The 16391-nt window shown below is 34.8% G+C and overlaps 2 protein-coding genes across 9 annotated transcripts in view; both read left to right on the forward strand.

Moving 5' to 3' along the window:
• Positions 1 to 5420, forward strand: part of LOC129913020 (protein sickie) — a 375806-nt gene extending 370386 nt beyond the window's left edge. For all 8 annotated transcript variants that reach the window (XM_055991353.1, XM_055991351.1, XM_055991346.1 and 5 more), the window contains 4 exons: positions 104 to 1929; positions 1987 to 2242; positions 2304 to 2783; positions 3835 to 5420. In XM_055991353.1, coding sequence (XP_055847328.1) covers positions 104 to 1929; positions 1987 to 2242; positions 2304 to 2783; positions 3835 to 3954 — 2682 coding nt within the window. In that variant the 3' untranslated portion in view covers positions 3955 to 5420. The remainder of the gene's footprint in view (positions 1 to 103; positions 1930 to 1986; positions 2243 to 2303; positions 2784 to 3834) is intronic.
• A 9636-nt stretch (positions 5421 to 15056) lies between these two features.
• Positions 15057 to 16391, forward strand: LOC129916060 (cytochrome c oxidase subunit 4 isoform 1, mitochondrial). Its single transcript, XM_055995821.1, has 3 exons — positions 15057 to 15183; positions 15663 to 16109; positions 16166 to 16391. The coding sequence occupies exons 2-3, from the start codon at positions 15698 to 15700 to the stop codon at positions 16297 to 16299; spliced, it is 546 nt and encodes a 181-aa protein (XP_055851796.1). The 5' UTR covers positions 15057 to 15183; positions 15663 to 15697; the 3' UTR covers positions 16300 to 16391.

Raw genomic sequence — 16391 nt, forward strand, 5'->3', positions numbered from 1 at the left:
TCACTGGTTCGATCGTTTTCTTTATACAAATTTCTTAAAAGTTTCCATAAGACAATTTTTATCTAATTCCAATTTTTTTTTTTTCATCTTCTTCTTCTTCCAGGCTCATGTCGTCGCTGCCTTTGAACAGAGTCTATCCAATATGACCCAACGGCTGCATCAACTGACAGCTACAGCGGAACGAAAAGATGGCGAACTAACTGACATGCGACAAACGATCGAACTTTTGCGCAAACAATCGATTCAGGCAGGTTTGACAACAGCGCACATGCAAAGTATGGGTGTCCAAACGGCTACCAATCAAATGTGTCCCAATGGCGGTGGTGGTGGTGGTGGTGGAAGTGGAGAAGCTTTGTTTAGCAAACCTCAATCTGCTATGACAAATCTTCATCCAAGACCCCAATCGGCCACCAATGGTAGCAATAATTCTGGTATTCCTGGTTCGATGCAACGTCATCATAGTTCGGACTCAATGTGTTCATTGAATTCGATTAGTTCAGGATGTTCAGCTCATGATAAGAAAAACAAGAAAAAAGGTTGGTTGAGGAGTTCCTTTACCAAGGCATTCTCGAGAAATGCCAAAATATCCAAAACCAATCGTCACATTGGACATGGTAACGCTGATCAACAATCGACTGGCAGTAATCAATCGCATCATCATCACCATCATCATGGTCATCATCAGCAACATTCATCCAATAATGGACCGGTTTCACATGATCCGGCCTTATCAAAGCCTCCATCTTCACCGACCAAAAACAGCCCCCAGAAGACGGTGACTTTGATTGAGAATGCTAAGCCCATAGACGCTATTGACCATGAAGATCATCAAGTGGTCGAAGAATTAAAGAAACAACTCCGAGAAAAGGATCTTGTCCTAACTGATATCCGTCTTGAGGCTCTCAGTTCGGCTTCTCAGTTGGAGAACCTCAAGGATACTGTTATGAAAATGCGAGCTGAGATGATAAGTCTAAAGCAAAACAACGAGCGATTGCAAAAGCTTGTAACAAGCAGATCGCTGGCGGGAAGTGAAGCATCTCTGGGAAATGCAATAAGCCCCAGTGGTTCAATAGGTGAGTCGAGACGATATAGTCTGGCCGATGGAAACTCACGACCTCCAATGGAATTGCCAAAGAGACTTGAAGAAGAAGTCGAAGAAGAAAACATTCCACCAGCTCCGGCACCAGAGCCTCCACCTCCACCACTAAGTCCCACCACTCATATTGATCTGACACCACCACCACCTGCGATCGAACCGATTCCAAGTCCGGCACACTTGCCAACCGGTGTTGAGGATGTCCCGGATATTACGGATGGCAAAAAACTTGCCATTTCATGTTATCTTGGACAACCCGAATCGTTTCCGAAATATTATGAAGAAATTCTAGAAACTGATGATTTCTATCGCAAAGGTGAGAATGGTGAGTGCAGTGAGAATGGCTTTGATGAGCGAAAGTCATTCCCGAGTGCAACATTGAATGAATTCGTGATTGCTTATACGTACATTTCGGGCAAGACAACGTGGCAAAATTTAGATTATATCGTAAGGAAGACTTTTAAAGACTATGTTTCGAGGATTGATCCTGGCACAAATCTGGGATTGAATACTGATTCGATTACATCGTATCATTTGGGAGAGGCTAAACGTGGTCCAGAGATGGGATTCCCAGAGTTGCTGCCATGTGGTTATATAGTTGGCAACGTCCGATCGTTGTATATCTGTCTTCAGGGTGTTGGATCGTTGGCGTTTGATAGTTTGATTCCAAGGAGCATAGTTCATCGGTATATTAGTCTTTTGACCGAACATCGGCGGCTGATTTTATGCGGTCCTAGTGGGACTGGGAAGTCATACCTGGCAAGGCGACTGGCAGAGTTTTTGGTCGCTCGATCAGCCCGTGGGAATCCGTCAGAGGCTATTGCAACATTTAAGTAAGTTTTTTTTTCTCTATTCTTTGAAAAAAAGTGTCCTAATAATGTTTCTTGTAGTGTTGATCATAAATCCTCGAAGGAACTTCGACAATATCTTGGCCATATAGCCGAACAAGCGTCCATAGCAAATGGAGCCGCTGATCTACCATCTGTGATTATTTTAGACAATTTACATCATGCTTCCGCTTTGGGAGATGTCTTCTCCTGTCTGCTGAGTGCTGGCCCAGCAGCCAAATTGCCCTGCATCATTGGTACAATGTCGCAAGCAACGTGCAATACTACGAATCTTCAATTGCATCATAATTTCCGATGGGTAAGTGCAACACCAACGCCATCTATTAACTCATAGTCTAACAAGAATATTCTTTATCTAGGTTCTCACAGCAAATCACATGGAACCTGTCAAAGGTTTCCTTGGTCGATTCCTTCGTCGACGACTTTTCCAACTGGAATTACAAACCCTCAACCATCAACCCGAACTTGCATCGGTTTTAGCTTGGCTACCAACTGTCTGGCAACACATTAATAGATTCCTAGAAATTCATAGTTCTTCAGATGTTACAATTGGTCCAAGATTATTCCTATCCTGCCCGTTGGATCTGAAAGACTCTCAAGTATGGTTTACAGACATTTGGAATTATCATCTATCACCGTATCTAGTCGAAGCAGTGCGGGAAGGTGTTCAGCTTTATGGTCGGCGTGGTGGTGCGTGGAATGATCCGTCCGCTTTTATACGTAATTCATATCCATGGCCATATGGACCGGATTCGGTGCCGCCATTAAGGCAAATAAATGCTGAAGATGTTGGTTTGGAAGGAATGCCAGTTAGCAATGGCGATGCTCAAGATCCTTTGGTGAGTTTTAAATTTTTTTTTTATGTAATTTTGTTTAAAAATGATTATGGAGAAAAAAAGATAGTTTTTGTGGAGACTTTTTGACATTCATTCACATTTTCATTCTCACACAGAATCGATATTCACAAAAAAAGGATACAATTTGAATGTACGTAAGATCATTCGATAAGTCATAAAGCTAGAAAAAAAAACTACATTAGTTTATAGAAGGTTTTGTAGAGAATTTTGTAGACATTCTTAGATTGTTAAATATTCCCAAATTAATAAAAGATTTTCTTAACTTATAAGCAAATAAATCAATAAAAATTGAATGAAAGCAAAAAAAAATTATAGTGGGACTTAAAAATTGGGTGGCGAACGCTCTCCAATATCGATAGACTTATTGGAGAGTTGTAATTGAATAAAGGGGCCAAAACCTCCAATAGCTTTCAAAATACCGTTATCCCAACTTATTTCCTCTGTTCTCCTATTTGCCTTAAAAAACAATTTACTCTCTGGCAATAGTCTCCAAAGTGTGTGTAGACTTTCTTATTACTTAAATTATGCTGTCGTTGTCGATGCATATTCTTGGGATTGAACAAGAGACTCAAGTCAAAATTGAACATTTGCTCTTGCATTTAGCCACTTCAACTACTCGTCACGTAAAGAAACCAACGCATTTCTGTAATTTAAGCCTGTTTGTTCCACCATAAAGCCGGTAATACTTAACTGATTTGAATAAAACTTGGTAAAACTATTTATTTTAGTTCAAGGATGAACATAAGCTACAAAATAGTTTAGTTAAATGAGTTCCTACAAAAAAAAATTCTAACCCAAAATAGATTTGAACCTTCCCTTCTTTTTATAGTGAAATCCTCTTAAGGAGCATACAAAGTTTTTTCATTTACTTACCTTAGGTGTGTGCTCACCCTTAAACCCTCAAAATAATATAGGTACTGCTCTCTCTGTCTTTTTCTTTTAAATTCCAATTAAAATCCTTAAAAACAAAATCAATGTGTAAGCAATAATCATCATTTTCTATTCTTTTCGTTTTATTTCATCCCAATTACAGCTCAACATGCTAATGCGACTACAGGAGGCTGCCAATTATTCGGAAAATCAGGAACAAGAATCCGATTGTGCCAGTTTGGATTCAAATATAACACCAGACAGTTCAGCGGGCGCAGAGTAATGTGTAATTAAATTATATATATACGTACTTTATATAAATAGATAAAACGAAAAAAAAAAATGTAAAAATAAATATTTAAATCAAACAAAGAAAAACAAACATGAAAAAAAAATCGATTCTATTCAAATTGCTAACAAAACACAAAAAAAATTCATCACATTATATCAAGAGTCCTTTTTTCACTCCATTCACACAATATCGCCATTCCCTATTGAGATTTCCCAAAATAGAAAAAAAGATACTTCTTCTTTATTTTTCATCCCTTTATTGTGTGCAATTGATTAAAATTAATTTAAAACAAAAAAAAAATCGCTGATTTTTCAAAATAAATTGATGATAAGCGAAGGATATTTGAAGAATGATGGAAATATTTTAGGGAATTTAAAATAAAGAAAAAAATGGAAAAAAGAAAATTCAAAAGGTCGAACAACTAAATAAGTGGATTTTTATCTTTAGTCAAAAATTCAAAAGATAAACATAAAAAAAAAAAACAAAAAGGATATAACTTTTTGATTTAATTAATTATTTTTAAATAAACCAATTAAAATCCTTTTTTTTTTTTTTGTTCAATTCTTTTTCTATTTATGATGATGTACAAACTTTCACCCAGACAAAGAGAGGTATCAGTAAAAATGTTTCTGTCTGATGTGCCACCATCATGCCAATGGTATATAGATGAAATACAAAATGAGGAAGGAAGACATCATCATTTTTCTCTTTGCAGTTTTTTTTTTTTTTTTTTCCTATTGAAAAGTTTTTGCGTATACCTATGTACGTCGAGGAGTTCCTTTTTGAAAAAAAAAAAAAATTCCAATCATAGAAAAATCGTTTTTCTATAGGGGAAAAGTTTTGTGCATTAAAACTTATATAGATGTCTCATTGTTTTAGATTTGAGTTGAGAGTCTCTGTATTTGTGCAGAGTATACTTTCTTTTTGTTTGAAAAAATACACAGATTTATAACTTTCCTTTATTTTTGTTTAAAGAATTTCGAAAACTTTCTTTTACTACTTTCGATGTAGAAAAAAAAATTGAATCCTTTTTTCCCAAATGCGAAAGAAGTTTTAAGAAATTATATTATTTGCACGTGTGTTTTTATTTTTTTTTTTTTTAATTTACTCACTTTCGTTGAGTATATGTTCATGATGTTAGGTGAATTTCATTTGATTGAAGTTAAAAAATCTGAACCTGGGAGTTTTAAAAAGTCGGTCTGAATCAGATAGACTAGTGAAAGTGGCGCCCAACGGAAAAAATACTCACTTAATATAGATGTATCTGTAGCTTCTGAAAAGCTTTATAGAAGCAAAATTATTAGTTAGGTAGACTGAAAGTGGCGCCCACTTTACTACTCACAATCTTTTGAAATTCACTCTAATATTTAAACAAAAAACACAGTTTTTGTCAACATTTCATAAATAAATTACACCCTTAGCACTTGTTATGAAAATGCAATTGAGTGTACATAAAATCCCCCTCACACTTCCCTTGCACAATTTCCCCTTTGAATAAAAAAAAAAAAACAATAATGATAAAAATCCACTTTAGCCTGATAAAAAGAAAAAAAAATCGAATGTAAAAAGCCAAATAAATGTTAAGTTAAAAAAATTATTAAAAAAAGTATGTAAAAAAAAAATGGAATAATAATACATTCTTGTCGCTTAAAATAAATATTAATAAATAATTGTTGCTTTACATAAAAATGAAAATTTTTTGATACCTATGACCTATGCTATTTATTATAAGATCGAAACAAGAAGAAAAATATTAATTTTAAACATTAAAAAAAAAAAAAAAAATAATAAATTAAAATAACATTTTACAAACTAAGACAAAATCAAAAAATTAAAAGTTTAACAAAATTATCGATGTAAATAATATATATTATATACTAACATTGAAAAATATCTTTACAGTAATTTTACTAACAAAATATTATTGTATGTTTTTTTTATACAATGCATATATAAAACATAAACAAAAAATAAATAAATATTTATATGTTTAACAACTAAAAAAAAAAAACTATCTTTTATTTAAAAAAATAAATTATATAAATGTAATAACAGGTTAACAAAGACACACACTCACAGACACAATATAAAAAAAAAAAAAAACAAAATACAGTTTATATATATTAATGTAATAAATAATTTTATGCTATTTAAAATAAAATTAAATAAAAAACAACCATAAATTTGCCAAGTATATTTAAAGTAATTTTCCTTATTTCGAAAAAGAAAAGAAAACAAACTATAAAAAGAAACAACTATACAGCAATATACAAAAACAAAAAACCATAGCTAAATAATTATCCTCAAAGTCCCTTTCTAAACATCGTAACTAAATATATATATGTATAACATTTATGTAATTCCTTCATTATACTATTGATTTTTTTTTTGTTTAATATTTAATAATTTACCGAAAAACAAATACTATATAAATGCAAAAAATAATTTAACAATGAAACAATTAAAATAAAAATTAATATTTTATTCATAGGGCATAAAAATTTATATAGTTATATTATTGAATTTAATTGATATTGATCATAATTATTATTATTACAAACAAAATTAATTAAAATCAAAACAAAATAAAAGAAAAATAAAACAATAAAATGTATTAAAATTTAAAAAAAAAAAAAACATTTATTTGTCATTTTCTGCATTTTTACAGGACACTTTCAAAATAAAAAAGCATCAAGTTGAAAAAAGAAAAAAATACTAAAAAGTGGCGCCCAACCAATGGAAAAGAAATCATATAGGACAATAATTTATTCATACAACTTCCGGCTCTCTTATTATTCTACCCTTATGTTTATTGCAAAACCTCTATCTTTAAACAAGAAAATATTAAGTTTTACAAAAAAGTCATCATTTCAACTGACATCTTCTGTGTGTAGAAGATGACAAGCTTGTTAAGAATATTTCCTATGTCAGCTGCACAAATCACAAGATAGTCATCAATCTACTTCATCATCCCATCTAGTCGTATAAGTCTACATCTAAAACACATTCTACTGGAGAGCACTACCTTCGATCGATGATGGTTGGTGGCAGCATCTCATCAAAAAGATCGAGATCTTTATCTTGATATTATAGTTATCCAAGGTGGTTTAACCATCTCTCTCTTCTCAAAAAACCAATCTCTTGGTTATGCTATTGTGTGTGTTCCTGTTCCTTACATTTCTATCATGGAACAACTGTTGGTTTTTTGTAGGTACCCGCACAAGGTTGACCAGTTCAAATGACCAAAAACAAAAAAGACAAACGACAAAGACGAAGACGCATATTTCCAGAAATGACATTCTTCCACTTGGTTGCATCGCGCATATATAAGAGATGCGTGCACGGAGCCACTTAATCACCTCGAAAAGGTAGTTACAGTCAGCAGCGATCTTATAGTATAAAGGTAGAGAGACTGCTTCTGCTTCTGCAGTTTGCCAATATTCAGAAGGCTGGTTTATTACTATACAAACGGAGAAGGCTAAGTGGTACCATACTGGCATATTAATATTTGGCATTATGCGGCTAGAACGAGTTTTCAACTCGAGCGCGCGTTCGTAGATTTTGAGCCCGCAGTTTAATGTAACGGCGCGATGCGACGATGTATAGTGAACGAGAAATCAATCCAACTGATAGATGGATGAATAGATGGACGCATAGGTTTTTTGATTCAAGGCAGCAATGAATGATTGCAATGTTGAAAGCGTCTTCTTGTTCTTGGTGCGTGGTGACGACGGGATGGAGTTCTTTATATGTGATGCGGAGGATCGACCAAGGATGTCCATATATGTGGGTAGAACTTTTAGAATTTCTATTAAAGTTAGAGAGCGGAGTACAGAAGGTATAATGTAATGTCAGGGAAGAGAAAGCGTTATGATGTTGACGCAAGAGGCATTCTTGCTTATAAGCAACTTGACTGATGTCTGACCTTATCAAGAATATATAAAACAACATCACAACTGATGGTATGGCATTTTTATGTCGGAAATGATTGATATTTGTAATTAACGTGAGAGTATTTTCATACTGTATTTTAGATTATATTAATTTTTTTAATGTGATTTCAAGTATTTTACTTATATTAAAAATTATAAGGTAAAATTATTCCCCATGACATAAGATTTGAGTGCCTAACAAGCAATTTTCTGAAGAAGGCACATTTCAGTAAATCAATGCAATTTCCATCTACTTGTGAGAAATGCATATACATATGTGTAGATGAATTACAAAATGTAGTAGATTTATCTACTCATGAATTAACTACCTCTCCCAAAAGGAAGCAGGTAATATCCTCGCTCCTTTTGAGGTGGTAGACTGCTTATGAGTAGATTATTAGTAGATCTAGTACTATTATTATTAACATATGACCTGCTAGAGAAGATAGGATGTGTAGTTGGTAGTACTAGATTTCTGCTCATGGTTAGCTTACCAGCTCTTTTGGAAGTAGTAGAGACTACTCATGAGTAAGTGATTAGCAGATCTAGGCCTACAAACAACACATGATTTTCTGCTCGAGTAGATAGGAACGTGTAGTTAATGTACTAGATTTTTACTCATGAGTAGTGCACCACCTCCAAAGGAACGCGGCTATGTCTTTGATAAAATTGACATAGAAGCTGCGTTCCAATGCAGTTTGCAGATGCTACACTACTCGAGAGTAAATGATCTAGTACATTTATCTACTCCTTTATCTACTCACGCTCTGGCGGAGATTTATCAAATTAGAGATTTTTAAAATTCAAGGAGTTTGTTTTGTTTGCTCAAAAGCAATCAAACTAAATTCTCCTTTCAGCTTAACTTTTGCCAATCTACCTCCGAAGATAAAGTCCCAGTTTAGACGAACCGGTAACAGTAGATAATTTCCTCTAAACAAGATATTCCAATCTGGAATGTCAATCATTTAATCATGTTAACTTGTCACTAGCAAACAACCCGCAGAGGTTCAAACTCATTTATCGTTATACATAGTTTTTCAATTTCTTGTCTTCGTTTTTAATTGATTAAACGTTACAAATTAATCACCCTCACACCCGCGTTTTCCTTCAAACCACACAAAAATACCAAATTTCTTACAAAAGAGGTTCTTGTATCTTTCTTATGATCACACAATAGCGATACGATATTTATCGACTTTGGCATTTCTATGCCAGCCAAACCAAAAGCTAGTCGCTGTCATGTTGGATTAATTTTTCATAAAATTGAACTACTCTTCCATAGATACAACATATTTGTACTCGTGTGTGCATAGTAGTTTAGCAATGGCAATAATAGTATGACATGTTGGTTAGATTTATGGCAGCATTATATAGAAAGATGTGTGTACAATAGCCAGCCATCTAGACACAAGAGCGACTAGCCCACATGTCGTCGACTTCCTTGTGCTTAATAAAGAGACTCTTTCTCTCTTCTTCAACCAGCTAAGCAGTGACTGCTTTTTTATCTGTGACAGGTTATTAATCGTATAATTGGCGGGGGCAGAGAGTGAGAGAGAGAGAGAAAGTGGGGAAGCAACAAAGCAGTCAGAAGCCAGGCTTACCTACAAGAACAAAACGACCAAAAGCAGTACATCACACACTCCAAACACACTATTCAAGTCTCAAAAGCCAAGCCTTTATGTCTACTTCTACTGGCTGCATCAGCTTTAAAGATAATGGATAATTTATTCTGATCAAGTACGTTTGATTTGTTCATTTTCGTTTGGAACGCTAACTACTGGTTGGTCTTTGTCTATAATAATTTCTATGGTTCAAATGCGTTTTCTTTTGGTAACTTTGGATTATATGGATACTTTGACGAAAAAGGAGTGCGGATTGGTAAGGTTATGGATGAAGATGAAGGTACTTGATGTGTTTTTTTTTCAAGGTGAGTTGTTTTACAAAGTGGTAATAGAGTCTGACTGACAATGACTAATAAAATATTAGACCAATGGTGGTAGTGAAAACAAATTGGTATAAACTGGTATAAAACAAAATCAAGAAACTTCCAATGTGGTTTTTAACTGTTCCAGGTGAAAAGCAGTGCAATTCAACACTTAATTAACTATTTTACTCCTATAATGCCTTACAGAAGCTACTGTAACTCCTGTAAGACCTTATGGAAGCAAAATTGTTAGCACTACATACCTATTAAATGAAAATGTGTATTTTTTTTTTAATTGGTATAAACTGGCCTAATTGTAACATTATCCACTCTTTTTTGGACTTCTGCTTTAAGTTCTTAACCCTATATTATTTTCAGTCATACAAATTATTCTAAGAAATATTCACTCTACAAAGATCGATAACCCAAAGAAGCCATAAAAAGAGAAACAAGTTGGTGATGATGTCTTCTATTTTTATATGTGGTTTACCTTCTTTTTGGAAAGGTGGACATCATGCCACAAAGTACATATTTTCACTAGAAACTCCTCCTAGCAAAGAACACAAACAAAAACAATAAGGTTCTTGTGGGTTATCTCTTTGGTTTTGGTTCCATGGAAAGCAATTTACGATCAAATCACACGGAATAAGGCACCAAAGTAGAGGCTACCACATAGCTTATTATAGCTAGCCTTCCTAACATAACAATCGTTATGTGTAGCTAAAAAAAAAAAATAACTAAATAATGAACACGCTTCAGTGATCATCATCAGGTGGTAGAGAGGTATCACAGAAAAGATGACTCTCGCTGTGGTCAGATGTTTTCTCTCTTTGCTTCGCGCTTTTTTGTACACAACACACTAACTCGACTTGACTTGACTATACGGTACCAAATTAATTGGAATCTTCTTCTTCAAGTGTGCCATCTGGACAAGAGAGGTCGTGTCTCGTGTCTATGGTGGTTGTGCATTAAATTGGCCTTACCTCTATTACCTTCCTATGATGTGGACCTCTCTATAGAATACAAAAAAATCCATCAAAATAATTGCTAAAGGCGGCGTTAGTACTTACTTTATTGTGTATGTATGCTCAAGTGAATTGGCCATTAATCTTTCCATTAGTATATAGCTGTTAATTTAATATGAATCTTAAGTGAGATAGAACTAATTCTATACCACTGGAATGATTTTGTAAAGATTTTTTGTTTAAAGGAACTGATAAACGGTTTATGGTACCGCAGAGAGATAGTCGGAACGACGACGACGATGTTGTTTTAATAAAAATCATAATATAGCGGGAATTGGGAGGAATTCAAAGCAAACAGGTGTAAAATAAAGGTATTTGTTTTAATCAAATCTTTAATAACCTAACCTAATTGCGATAAAGTTATTCTTAATTAATGAAAGCGAGGTGTTAATTGTGAACGGATATTATTTTGCTATTTAATGTAGTTGGTAGTACTAGACGGTAGAAGTAGTAGATACCACTAATAGTTGCTTGTACTAGATTTCACTAATGACTAATCTTCCACCTCTAAAGCTATTATAAAATTGTAAAAAGTAAAGTCAACAACCCTGCTTCTTTGGAGATGGCAGACAACTCATTACTAGAAATCTAGTACAACAACTAAACTACACATTCCTATCTCCTCGAAGAGAATATCAAATGTTTATTGTAGTACTAGATCTATTTGTAGTACTAGATCTACTTACTTAGTATATCCAGTACTTATTGAAGTACTAGATCTACTTAGAACTACATCTATTTAGTACTAGATCTACTAAATACTACTTGATTTTAGTACTAGATCTACTGCACATGATCTTCTGCTCGAGTAGATAGGAATGTGTTGTTATTAGCCCTGTTCCATTGGAGGTGGTAGTCTACTATAGAACTATAGTAGATGTTTTGGTTAATCTAGTACTATCATCTACTCATGCTCTTCTTCCCTAGTAGATACGATTTGAATTGAATTCGTTGAAAGTGCGTTCCATTGAAAATCGCTAGTAAACTCCCAAAGGAACAGGGCTATTGTACTAGATTTCTATTAATGGTTAGGATACAACCTCTTAAGCTATTATAAAATTGTATAAAGTGGTGGTAGAGTTCTCATGAGTAGAAAACTAGTACTACCAACTACACATCATACCTATTCTTGCAGAAAAACATGTGTTGATTTTAGTACTAGATACTAAATCCCAACTCTTCTTAATGTACATATCGTCGGCGTAAAGCAAAATTGTTCTAAGTACATAGGATTTCTTAAGGACTTAGAACAATTTTGCTTTACGCCGACGATATGTGTATACCAACCTTCTAACGTCCTCCTACACTTTGTTATAGTGACGTCAAGAAATTTATTAATGAATAAGTTTGTGCTTGCAAAAGAGTGTGAGTACCTACCTATTTTCTTGTTCCAAATAAACGTGTAGCGTGTACAACGCGAAGTGCTCTTAAAAGACCATTTAATTTGCATTCGATCGATGATATCGGGTGTGGTAACATATGCACTAGTCCACGAAGACGATGCCAACGGCAGCACAGTGACACCGACATATTGTGTCAACAAAACAACGAGACACATCGACGATGGTAAGTCCTACTCTATAGCTAGAATTTTACACGAGAATTGGAAGATCTCATTAGCATGCTATTTTCGTGTTGGACTATGGGTTTTACAAAGAACAGATGCATAACTAGGTAGAACTCGTGTTTTAAACGAGAATCTATGGAGGAATAAAAAATGAGGACACAATATATAAGATTTATCGAAGCTAAACCATCGCAAGCAACTTCCTGATATTCATTTTTGCATCGAATTTGATGCTCGAAATTATGCAATCATCATCAATGTTTTTGCTTACGAAGAAAAAAAATGTATAATCTTCATCGCTAGCTCTCAAAAACTTGGTGCAGCATGTTCCACCAATCAACTGGTGAATAGAGGTCGATTTATATCCATAAAAAAGCATATTCAGTAGTTCAATTTGCGAACATGGTCACGATTATCCAGTGAGACGTCTTAAACGACCGCATAAAACCAGTCATCCATCGCCATTCGTCTATTTGATAAGATCTCTGGCTGACTGAGACCAAAACCGAGAGAGAGGCCAAAATCAAGTTCAAGTTTACTATGGAACGCACCCAGGGGCACAATCAGCCAGAAAAGATCGTTCGATCGATGACGTTTGATTTACGATCGCAGCGCCAGAGTTTCGACGCGTTGATTACCCAGCACAAGAGGTGCGAATTAAAGCGTTTATCTTAACACCTATGTTGTATCTATCTTTGTAGCTGTCTATATTCGTGTATATGTGTATCTTTTGCATCCAAGAAAAAATATCTTCCTCATGGTCTCTTGGTTGTCTTGGAAGAAAACGAAGAATACCTAACCACGAAGATGCAGACGAGGCTAAAAAGTTCTCAAGCGAATTCCCTGCGGAGAGGATTGATTCTAGCAGATTTTGTTTTTGTATTTTCATTATTTTGTAGCATAGATATACTCCTCCATCTCGCATTGTGGTGGTCGTTGTTGGTATATTTTCAAATGAAACGTGATACACCTCTCTGTTCTGGGTGCAATACGGCGAAATAATCGTAGTCATCATCATTATCGGGATCGTCAACACGCGGGTTTGGTTGGTTAGTTAGTACATAAAGTTGGTGATGGTGGCGTTGTCGATCTTCGTGCTGGGTTTTCTCTATTTCTAATGATTCCTCATAGCAGCTCTCTGAAGTGAGAGCTTAGCCTTAAAATTAATATCGTGATCAGTATCTTCTACCGACTGATTTTTAGTGGGCAATTTTGAGAAAGCGGTTCCATACTTGGAGAGTTATTGCGACAAATTGCACTTTTGACCGTGTTTTACGTGTCTGGTCTGTAAAGTCGTCGCACACAACACTATAATATCCTCTGCCTGGATTAATTGAGGAAATATTGATGTTTTGCGGGAGTTTTTTTTTTTATTTATTTGTAAATTTGAAACGTGATAAAGAGAAGGATGCTGGCCAGTAATATCATTAGTTGAGATGATTGAATGGGGATAATAAGAAGTCATAAATTTTGACATCAACTATTCTGAAGTGGTAATTTATTAGAAGATGATGCTAGATCATGCTAGACCTAATTTTTGTTATCTTTTCCATTTTCTTTCTAAAAGGCTTCTCATAATCTCTAAAGTCTGCGACTAGAATCTAGGCCTCAGGACGAGCATTGGACATCGATGTCCATAGTCAGTTATTTAACTCTGCTACTAAGGTCCGAAAGGCGTTCAGATCCCGTCCTAAACGTGTATAAAACTTGCCTGAGACGCGTCCAAAACGCAACCGAAACGCGCCAAAAACGCGTTGAAAACGAGTCCGCAACACATCAAAAACGTGTCCAAAACGCGTTCAAAACGTGTCCGAAACGCGTCTAAAACGCGTTCAAAACGCGTCTAAAACGCGTTCAAAACGCGTCTGAAACTCGTCCAAAACGCGTCTAAATCGTATCTATTCGGGAAAAAAAGAGCATGAGTAGATGATAGATTAACCAAAACATCTACTATGGGGCTTTTTCCAAGTGGAAAAGTACTAGAAGAACTTCTTTCACATTGGTCAACCTCCACTGGTGAAGAGGTATAAACAAACATTTTTCCCAGTGCTAATTACAACAAAAAAGCTATCTTCAGTACAAAAATCGTTTGTTTATTTCTTCACCAGCCCAGAAATTCGCTGGAAGTTCCCCATTAGCCCCGTTCCATTGGAGGTGCTAGTTTACTCATGAGTAGATCTAGTACTAGAATTAACACATGATCTTCTACTCCAGGAGTAGGAATGTGTAGTTGTTGTACTAGATTTCTACTCACGAGTAGACTACCACCTCCAATGGTATAGGGCTTATGTATTTCACATAAGAAAACAAAACAAGAAAGACGTCGAAAATAAAATGTGTTTATAACTCAATCAGGTTTAAAATTTATATCAAAAAATATATTTATTCCTGTGTAATTATTCAAAAAGTGTATCATATCGGAAGAAAACAACAACAAATAATTTATGTTGTATAGTATTTGTTGTTGTTTTCTGTCGAATTGCGATATGCAAACACTGTTTGAAAATTCTACTTAGTGGTCTAATTTTTGTAGATTCCTAATTAACGTTTTTTTTTCAAATATATTTACTACCGCCACCTACAAATTCAAAAATTAACTATTCCAAATCGTTGCCATTTTCCCTACAAAAATCGCCTCCATTTTTCTAGCACTTAAACGTCATTTTTCTCCTCATCTGTCATCCATTAAAAATTATTGCACTTCTAGCAAAATCTCAAGTACCACTTTTTTTCATCGTTCGTTTTCGTTTCACAGCTGCAAAAGCGACGAAGGTGAGTTTTTCTCTCATCAATTTTTTCCACAAAATAATTACCAAAGTTACATAAACAAAACATTAAAAATATTAATTTAAATAATAATAAATATTAAGAAATATTAAAAATTAAATAAAGTGCATTTTTACACCGGTAATTTGCGTTGTATAATTCAAGGACAGCCATGAAGAAAAATTTATGAAAAAACTCGTGAAAAATGTCATAAAATTTATTGATTGTCAAATGAACAATTACAATTTTTGTGAAATTCATTTCTTATGCAATCAAATGGTCAAAAGTCCTAAAAACTATTCCCAAAACCAATCCAACCCACTTGTTAAGACGAAAAAATGAAAAAAAAAAAAAAAAAGAAAAAAGAAAAAAGAAAAATTCTTTGGTTATGTAACACGAAAGTCATGAAAATGACGTCGCCATGCCCTCTGTCTCTTTCCCCACCTTCTCATAACTTCTTTTGATAAAATTATCCTCTTTTTCAGCTTTTAACCAAATTCTAAAAAAAAGTAGAACAAACATGTCACTGCGATTGATTACTCTCGCTGCCATGCGACAGGCAGCTGCTGCCGTCCCAAAGAACGCTCAAGTCGGCAGCGTTGCCTCCATTCACACAATGGACAAAATTGGCAAACGTGAAATCGTCGGCTACGGCTGGAACGGTTCTGCCAACTACCGTGACCGTGTCGACTATCCAATGCCCGCTATCCGCTTCAGGGAGCCAAACAATGAGATCTTGGCTCTGCGCAAGAAGGAACTGGGTGACTGGAAGAAGTTGTCGATTGAGGAGAAGCGTGCTTTGTATCGTGCTTCCTTCTGTCAGACTTTCGCTGAATTGAAAGCCGGCACTGGCGAGTGGAAGATGCACATTGGCTTTGCCTTGATGGCTGCCTCCGTTGGTATTTGGGTGTGCATCTTGATGAATTTGTTTGGTAAGTTTGCTTTTGTTATATCCAAGATCTCATTAATTACTTACTATTTTCAACAGTCTATGATGAACTACCAATTACATTCGATGAGGAACATCAAAAGGCCCAATTGAAGCGTATGCTCGATTTGGAAATGAATCCCGTTTTGGGTGTTTCATCCAAATGGGACTACGAGAAGAAGCAATGGAAGTAAATTTTGCAGTTGCAATTGGTGTATTTCTGTGTAAAGTTAATTTAGATTTTAGGATTAAAGAAAAATAAACCTAAAACCAACCACATCCGAAA

This window comes from Episyrphus balteatus, chromosome 3, assembly GCF_945859705.1.
Source record: "Episyrphus balteatus chromosome 3, idEpiBalt1.1, whole genome shotgun sequence".
Lineage (NCBI taxonomy): Eukaryota > Metazoa > Arthropoda > Insecta > Diptera > Syrphidae > Episyrphus > Episyrphus balteatus.